The 8,467-nt window shown below is 50.2% G+C and overlaps 1 protein-coding gene across 1 annotated transcript in view; it reads left to right on the top strand.

Moving 5' to 3' along the window:
- LOC103754072 (CUB and sushi domain-containing protein 1) overlaps positions 1–8,467 on the top strand; it is a 251,808-nt gene that overhangs the window by 191,238 nt on the left and 52,103 nt on the right. The window contains exons 37-40 of the mRNA XM_029963058.1: positions 3,963–4,059; positions 4,853–4,957; positions 7,099–7,217; positions 7,305–7,374. Coding sequence (XP_029818918.1) covers positions 3,963–4,059; positions 4,853–4,957; positions 7,099–7,217; positions 7,305–7,374 — 391 coding nt within the window. The remainder of the gene's footprint in view (positions 1–3,962; positions 4,060–4,852; positions 4,958–7,098; positions 7,218–7,304; positions 7,375–8,467) is intronic.

Here is an 8,467-nt window from a genome sequence, read left to right as displayed (position 1 = left end):
CTCTGGGGCACAGGGTGGGATTGTTGGGATGTCTGTGCAGGGCCAGGGGTTGGGCTGGATGATCCTTGTGGGTCCTTTCCCAATTCTGCTGGAGCTGAAGAGTTTTAAGGAGATCTAAAAAGGGAGCAGACTTTGATTCCTGACTGCTCAATAGACACGAGGTGCTCAGAGACCTGAGGGCTTTAAACTGGTGGTGTTTTTTTATGGTTGCTCTGCTTTGGTTTATTTATGACAGCAGAGTCTGGAATTAACAGCCTCAAGCTGGAGGAGGACTGGTTAAATGGGATATTGGGAAGAAATCCTTTACTGTAAGGGGTGGTACTGGGCACAGGTTGCTGTGAGGAAAGGCTTGAAAAATTGGGATTGTTCAGCCTGGACAAGAGAAGGCTTTGGGGTGACCTGATTGTGACCTTCCAGTGCCTGAAGGGAGCTGAGGGACACTCTGAGGGACAGGGTGGGATTGTTGGGGTGTCAGTGCAGGGCCAGGAGCTGGACTGGATGGTCCTCGTGGGTCCCTCCCAGCTCAGGATAAGATTCCAATGGATTTTTGCCTCCTGGGGCAAAAAACCAGCTGGGGCTGTGTGGCTGTGCTGGGGAATGTTTTGGATATTTGGATATTTTGGGTGTAGATCTTTGCAGTGCTGTAATTCTGGGATGGTGGGAGTGGGGCTGTGCAGAGGTGCAGCAGTGTGGCTGTACAATCCCAGCCCTGCTGCTCCCTGTCTCCAGGTAAATGAGCTCTCTCTGCAGATCCTTTTTGTGGGCTCTTATCATTCCTCTGCAGGAATGGCCCCGTGAGCAGGAGGATGTGGAGAATTAAACCCAACAGCAGAGACCAAAGCTGAGACAAAGGGCCCCCTGAGGTCCCTCCCTGAGCCTGGCACGGGGTGACACACAGGGGGTGGATTCTTGGCCAGGCCCATTCATCCCACATCTCCTTATCTGAGGGTTTCTTCCCCTCCTCTTTGCACCTTTTTAGGGGGTGTTTTGTTCATTAAGTGCTTTTGTTTCTCTGCCCTGTGTTTGCTGATGGGTTTGCAGCTCCCAGCTCTTGGCTCAGGGTTTATCGGAACAGCAGCTCAGCTCTCCCAGGCTGGAGTTTTTTTACCTGGGAATTGTGACCTGGTGCCACCACATCACAACCCAGAACCACACCTGACCTTGGCTCTGGGGTGGGCAGAGCTGGGGGGGAGCAGCACTGGGGGCATCACAGAGAAACAGCACCAGCCTGGGGGGATCTTCTGAACCCTCTGCCAGGCTTTTGCTGTGCCCAGTCCAGCAAATTCTGGGATTTTAGCCATTTTTTAACCTCCCACAAGTGCCAGGAGGATCCATTTAGCCCAGCCAAACTTCTCAAGGGTTGAGGCAGTGTGCAGGTTGCTGGAGATTCCTGGGGTGGGGAGGTGATAACTCAGTGAATTTTTAAAGCTTTGTAAATACCTGCCTGTGTTCTGCACCCCCATGTTTGGAGGGTGAGCCCTCAGTGCCCCTTCCAGCCCCTTGGAGCTGTTCCTGCCCATCAGCTGAGCCCAGAGGGAAGCAGGAATTGCAGCAGGATGTTAAGCCTGGCTTTATTCATAAGAGATTTGGTTTTTTCTCACCTCTTGGGTTGTGCAGACACAGCTCTCATGTAAAACTGGGAAATGGAATGGCTTAATGGTTTAAAAGTTTGGGGGGTTTGGTTTTTTGGGGGTTGGTTTTTTATTTTTCATTGTTTTATTTTGTTACCCCTTTCCTGCTGGGTGGGATTTTTTTGCAGGGGATATTTTGGGGTCTGACACAGAATGCAGGCAAGCAAAAAAAATGTGTGTTTTGTGGTTGTGCTCTGCCAGTGCCAAGCTGGAAGTCCAGTTGGCAGGTCTGGGGTGGGAGGGTTTTGGTGGAGAGCAGGACCCTGGTCCTTCAGTGTGACCCCCTTCCCCTGGGACAGCTTGAAAGAGGGGAAGTTTAGATGAGATATTAGGAAGAAATACTTTACTGGGAGGGTGATGAGACACTGGAGACACCTGAGGAAGGTGATGGTCACAGAGCTGGACCCACCACAGAACCTGCCCCCTTCCCTGGTCCCTGCTTTTGTTTATTAGATGCTAATTTAAGCATCAGTTTACCCTGGTTTTGTGCAACAATTAAAGGTTAAACAACTGTAAATCAGGGGGGGAGGTGAAATTAAAGCTTTCTTGGTAGCAGGACTCACTTGCAGGATTTTTATGTAATCAGGGTACTTCTGGCATGAATTATTCATCCCCATAGCAAACCTTCCTGAGTGAATTAATTTATATACATGGCAGTAAATAGATGCAGATCCCTTGTGAATCCACATGTCAGACTAGAATTAGGACCTTAAAAATGTTTATTCCGTTAAGTTGGGGGTTGGGGGGGGGTGGAGAGGAGAATAAATAATTTAGGAAATGTAAGAGCAAACAAAATGCTCCTTCTCAATCCACTTTCAATAATGGAAATCACAATAGGGGTGTAATGAGGCAGGAAGGGAGGGATTGGCTTGGTCAGTGTGAGCAGTGATGGCTCTGTGGGGGTCACTGCAATTCCTGCCAGATGAACTCCACTTACTTTCTGCTAAAAAAATCCTTTGGAGGAACTTTAGAGCCTGTTCTATTGTGGAGAAGAAATCAAGGAGGAAGAAAGGTTAAAGTGGCCGAAATAATGGGGTTTGATTTGATTTTTTTTTATTATTTAAATGGGTGTGTTGCATTTGCTGTTTAGAGGGGCAGAGGCAAGTGGGGGTTTGGGGTGGATGGAATAAGACTGGGGGGGAAAAGGGAGTTTTTTCCATGGAAAAAAACATGGAATAATAAGACTGTGGGGAAACAGGGAGGGTGTTCCCAGGGTTGTGTCCCACATGTGTGGAGCTGAGGTTTGAGGGCACTGAGCTCCCCTCCCTGCTCTGTGCTGCCAGGATCCAGCTGAATTCCATTAGGATTGGTAGGAATTCTTCACCCAGAGAGATCTGAAAGAGCTGAGGCTCTGCAGAAGAGGGAAATCTCACCCAAATGACCAAAGTTCCAGCCGAGTTGTACAAGTCATTTATGCTCCTGGTTTGTCTTTTTTTAGGGTTTTGGTCTCCCAGTTTGATTTGAGGTGCCCAGTGTTTGAAAATCTCATCAAGAGCTCACAGATTAAAGCTGGTTTCTCCCAAACACCTTTGGCTTCCTCTCAGCTCTGCTGCCCTCACTCTCTCAGCCAGTTCCCCAAACTTGATTTTGTGTTTTTAGTGGGACACTGAATGCTTTGAAACCCCTGTGTTTAAGGAATAAAGACAAAATCCCTTTTAATGGTAATCGTGGCAGACAAATCCGGGCCATTACACGGAGCTCTTTGCCCCGGGGATGAGCTGCTTTTGGGTGTAAATGCAGATTTCTCAGCTCGTTTGAGGATCGTGTTGATGTTCTCACTAATGGAGTCAAGTGACTTCCTAAAGCCTCCAAACCTTATGGGCCGTGGCAGGGAAAGGTGAAATTTGAAAATGCAGCTCGAGTGGTTCAACTAAAAGCAAACGAGGCAAAGGCAGAAACTTGATTGGATTTAAAAAAAAAAAAAAAAATCCCGTTGTTTAATGTGGGGGTTTTTTTTGTTTCCTTTTAGCTCGTGGGTTGCTGGTGGTTGCTTTGGTTTGAAAGGGTTGAAAGTCTTCAGGGATTTCTCAAAACAAGGGGGGGGGGAAAGGCTGGGATTCTCAGCAGCTGTAAATGAGCTGTGCAGTTGCAGGAGCTCTCTCTTTGTGGGAGCAGCAGAAAACAGCATTCCTGACACAGAGTCTGGAGTTGGAGGGGAAAAAATAGCTGCCCAGATAAGGCAGGAGGCCTCCAAGTTAAATAGGATAAATAAGGGTGTGTGGCAACTTGATTAGTGACCCTTTAACCAGATTAATTTAATTTATTACCATTAGTGCAAGAACTGGCCTGTTATTTTTTGGGGGGGTTTTTTTGTCTTTTCTTTCCCTGCAGATCCAGGTGATCAGTTTTGTCACTGAGCAGAACTGGGATTCCCTGGAAGTGTTTGATGGAGGGGATAACACGGCCACCATGCTGGGGAGTTTCTCTGGTAGGTGCTCAGCACCCCCCTGGGCCCAGCCCAGCATTTCACCTCCTAAAACTTAAACTTGTGCTTTAAGTGCTTCAAAAACCCAGCACAGATTTAAGGCTGGGCCCGTTGGGTTGGGAATTGGAACTGTCTTCCTGTGGGAAACACTGACAGGGAGCCCCCAACACAATCCCAGTGGGGTTTGTTCCACAGCCCGGGACTGGGAATTCCCACAGTGCTGGTGGGTTGTGTGGGGTGAGCTCAGACACCTCACCTGCACCAAAAGGTGGGAAGGGCTACAAAACAACTCTGGTTTTTTGCCTCTCCGTGGGGAACTGTGGCTTTTGGCAGAGCAGGGAGGAGCCAGAGCTTTGGGAAGCTTTCAGATGCAGAACAACAACCCCAGTTCTTGCTGGTTTAAGACCCAAATGTGCTCCAGGTGCTTTGGGGTGGGGAGGAGAAGGGAGGCTGGGGTAGAGCTTCCAGGGGATGAGGCAGGAGAAGGAGTGTGGACTTCCCTGAGCTCCTCCCATGCTGTTCCTCATCCCCCCTTCCCTTCTTGATGCTTTTTGCCTGCCCCGTGGTGAGACTTCACAGGCCAAAATTCAGCAGCTGCCGTTGGAAAGGCCATTGCAGAGGGGCCCTGGGTATTCCTCACTTGGCCTCATTAGAACCTGATCAAAACCAGGGGAGCTTGTTAAGTTTAAAGGACTTTTCTGTTCTCAGCCTCTCCTGCCTCAAATCTCCGAGGACACGGAGGAGGAGGAGGAGAAAAATCCTCTTCACTGTCTTTGTGCCCCTCTTGTTTTCCCAGGGACTACAGTGCCTGCTCTGCTCAACAGCACTTCAAACCAGCTCTATCTGCATTTCTACTCGGATATCAGTGTCTCTGCTGCCGGCTTCCACCTGGAATACAAAAGTAAGAGCAGCTCAGCCTTGATCTCCCAGTTCCTCTGAGTGCTGGGGAGACAATTACGGAGCTGCTGCTGCCACCTCCGAGCTGGGGAAGGGGCTGCTGGGGCTCCCCTGCTCTCCAGCTGCAGGGAGGGGGGTGTTAAACAGAGAACAGATGCAGCAGAGGAGATGTGGGGTCACAGGCTGACCCTGATGCTCTTGGTAGCCCTGTTTGTTGCTGTGTGGGAGCACAGGAGGAGGAGATGTGGAGGTAGAAGTATTAAAAATTCATGGAGAGTTGGTGTGTCCAGCACAGGGCTGTGATCTTTGCTTGGGAGGTGCCTGAAAAGCCAGAGGCTGGGAATGCCTGCCTGCTCTTTACATTCAGTGTTGGTCACTGCTGGAAAGAATGTGCAGGGCTGGACATGTCCTCTCCCGAAAATCCTGGGTGGGAGGGCCCTCAGAGGTCATGGAAGGTGTCCCTGCCCGTGGCAGGGGGGGAATGGGATGAGCTTTAAGGTCCCTCCCAACCCAAACCAGTCTGGGATGCTGTGAATGTCACAGCTGAGCCTGTGCTTTAGAGGCCAGCAAGTACTGACTCTTCCAGCTTTTACAGGCTTTGCAGATTGAAACCTTGTCAATTATTGAACCCAGCAAGATTACAGCAACCAGCAAGGCTGGGGACTGGGAGCTGCACAAATGGATGTTGGGTCAGACATTCCCTCGTTCCCTCTCCATCTCCCTTCCAATCAATAAGTTCTCTGAGCACCGAATTCCCCCACTGCAACAATCCTGGGCAGGTTTTTTCATCAGGCTGGGGGATTATCAGGCTTGCTCGTTTCCTTGGCTGAGGAAATGAATAGGTGTTGATTTTTGGGGCAGCTGGAAATGACATGGTTTTCTTGGCAGAATTTCAGAGCCCCCGAGCCCCAGGTTTTGCCTCTGCAAGGAAGTTTGGAGAGATGAGCTAAAGCACCAGAGTTTTCCTCCCTTTTCTCCCTCACTGGGTTGCTGGAGCAAAGCTCTTATCTCCACATGCTCCACAAGCCAGAGCAGAGCAAGAACAATTTAGGGCTGAGTGGAACTCGGTGCCCACTGATCTGAAGGGGAAGTTATTTAAAGCCATTTTCTCTCTCCTGCCTCTCTGAAGGTCGAGCAGTACATCCATGTGCGGGGAGGGAACACATGTTTCCTTGCTGGGAAGCGTGACTGGGCTTTCAGGAGGAGACTCAGCCTCTCTCCCTCTCTCCTTTCTCTTTTATTTCCCCTCTGCTGTGGCTCGGTGGGGTTGGAGCAGAGCATCAGCCCTTGCAGTGATGCAGAAGGTTATCTTGTAGTGGCAGCTGCCAGCACAGAGAGCGAGGGAGGTGCTGGAAGCGGGTGTGAGGTGCCTTCAGGCTTCATTTTATCTCCCTTTGGTGTTTGGGAGGGAAGGGGAGATGAGGGAAGGAGAGACGTGTAAAGGAGAGACGTGTAAAGGAGAGCTCAGGGGCTGTTAATTGGGTTTGCAGCAGGATATTCCCAGTTGTAAATGTAGCTGGGATGGAAGTGGGATTGAATGAAATCTCGTAGGCTGTTCTGCAGGCACCAGCAAGGACCAGCCCTGCTTGTGGCTCCTGGTAAATTCAGGCTGTGATGGGAAACGGGAGGGAAAGGGTCGGAGATGGGAACTGTGCGGCTTCTGCCCAGAAAGGGGCAAATGACAACACATTCCGTGTGCCCCTGATCTCCTGCATCCTCTCCCATCCCTCTCAGGTGCTGCCTGGCTGCCAGAGGCACACACAGTTCCAGGTGTGGTGGGTGTTTGATTTCAGGTTGTCCCAGGTCCAGCTCCTCCATCACCGGGGTTCACTCGGGATGGGTTTGGCCACGAATCACCAAGTGACTGGTGATACATTTGTGCAGGAAAAGAAATGTGTGTTCCAGGGAATGAATACCTGTGGATCCTGGATGTGCCCTGTGACATGGGAATGCTGCACAGCCAGGGCTGTCCATGGAGAATCCAAAGGCCACGGGACTTTGGGGAGAATCCAAACCCCCCCGCGCTGGTGGCGGTTGGTAAACGGGGGAATGGGGTGAAATGGAGACGTGTGTTCCCATTGCTCCTGCCTCCAGCACAGATGCCATCCCTGCTCCCAGGAGCACTCATCCCTCTTCCCTCCACAGCCGTGGGTCTGTCCAGCTGCCCGGAGCCCCCCGTTCCTGGGAACGGCCTGAAGATCGGGGAGCGCTACTTGGTGAACGACGTCGTGTCCTTCCAGTGCGAGCCGGGCTACGCCCTGCAGGTATGGCCAGTGCCCAGCCAAAGGGTGCCCACAAACACCTGGAACAGTGGGAGATCCAACCCTGTGTCCTGTTTTCCTCCCCTGCAGGGTCACTCCCACATTTCCTGCATGCCGGGCACCGTCCGCCGCTGGAATTACCCTCCGCCGCTCTGCATCGGTAGGGCTCGTGTCCTCTCCTGACATATTTATAGCACTTTCCTTAAAAAAAAAATACAAGTGAAAGGGGCTGATTTAGAGAAATTCAGGTTTGTTCTGAGTGTGGAAAAATCCTCATTTGTTGCCAGGGAAATTGCAACCCAGAAGTCCCCGGGGGCTGCCCGGAGTGCTTTGTTTTGAATGTTTAAAATGTGGCCGTAGCAGAAGATGGGAAATAACAAAATAATCTTCCTCAACACACAAAACCGTTCAAAAGGGGAAACCTAAAATTCCTTTGAGCTGGAAGCAGGTTGGTTTTCACAGGTTGAGGATTTTTTTTTCCCATCTGAAGACCGTGGTCTGTTTTTTTATGAAGTGCATCTTGATGCCACTAAAGCTGCTTCTTTCCCTGGAGCCTGTTATCTCCCAGTATCCCAACTGCACCTCGGGTGCCTTGTTCCCACCCTGGAGTCCAGCAGGTCCTGTGTGACCATTTGTGACCACAGGTCACTTGTCAAGGTGGGTGTTTGCCCCTGACACTGTTGAGAAGAGAAAAGGGCTGGGCAGTCCCTTTCCACCATGGAACAAGTGATCCCAAAGAGAAGAGGGACAGAGGTGCAGGGAACTTGCTGGAGCTTTTTTGATTATTTTCAGTCTTTTGCTTTTAGCAAATCTAGATGTTTAATATTCATGTTGCACATTTTGCAGCTCTGAGAGAGACATTTATGCATTTAATAGCTTTAGTTAACAGTTATTTCAGGCTCCTGCTGTTCTAGCTTACATCATTTTGCTTTAAAGTAATTATAAGAGCTAACAGTTCTTTTATCTGATGATCTGCAGGCCAGGAATAAATAGAGAGACATTTACAGGAGAATGACTGAGCTAAAGGACCCACACCCTTGGGAGCTGCTCTGAAAGAAATCAGAAGCCCTTCGGCTCAGCTCTAGAGCTGGGAGATCCCAGCATGGAGGAGGATCCAAATATTCCCATCTGGCTGAGGAACTACAAGTTTTCTTCTCTTAATCAGCACCAGTCCCTCAGTTCAGCAGGAATTTTTGCCTGCTTGGGCTGTGCCTCCGAGGCACTGTTGGGGTCTTCAGCTGTGCCAGGGGAGG

This window comes from Manacus vitellinus, unplaced genomic scaffold (assembly GCF_001715985.3).
Source record: "Manacus vitellinus isolate BGI_N305 unplaced genomic scaffold, ASM171598v3 scaffold_52_pilon, whole genome shotgun sequence".
Taxonomy (NCBI): Eukaryota; Metazoa; Chordata; class Aves; order Passeriformes; family Pipridae; genus Manacus; species Manacus vitellinus.
The sequence above is the reverse complement of the archived record's forward strand: the minus strand, read 5'-3'. Positions and strand labels throughout refer to the sequence as shown.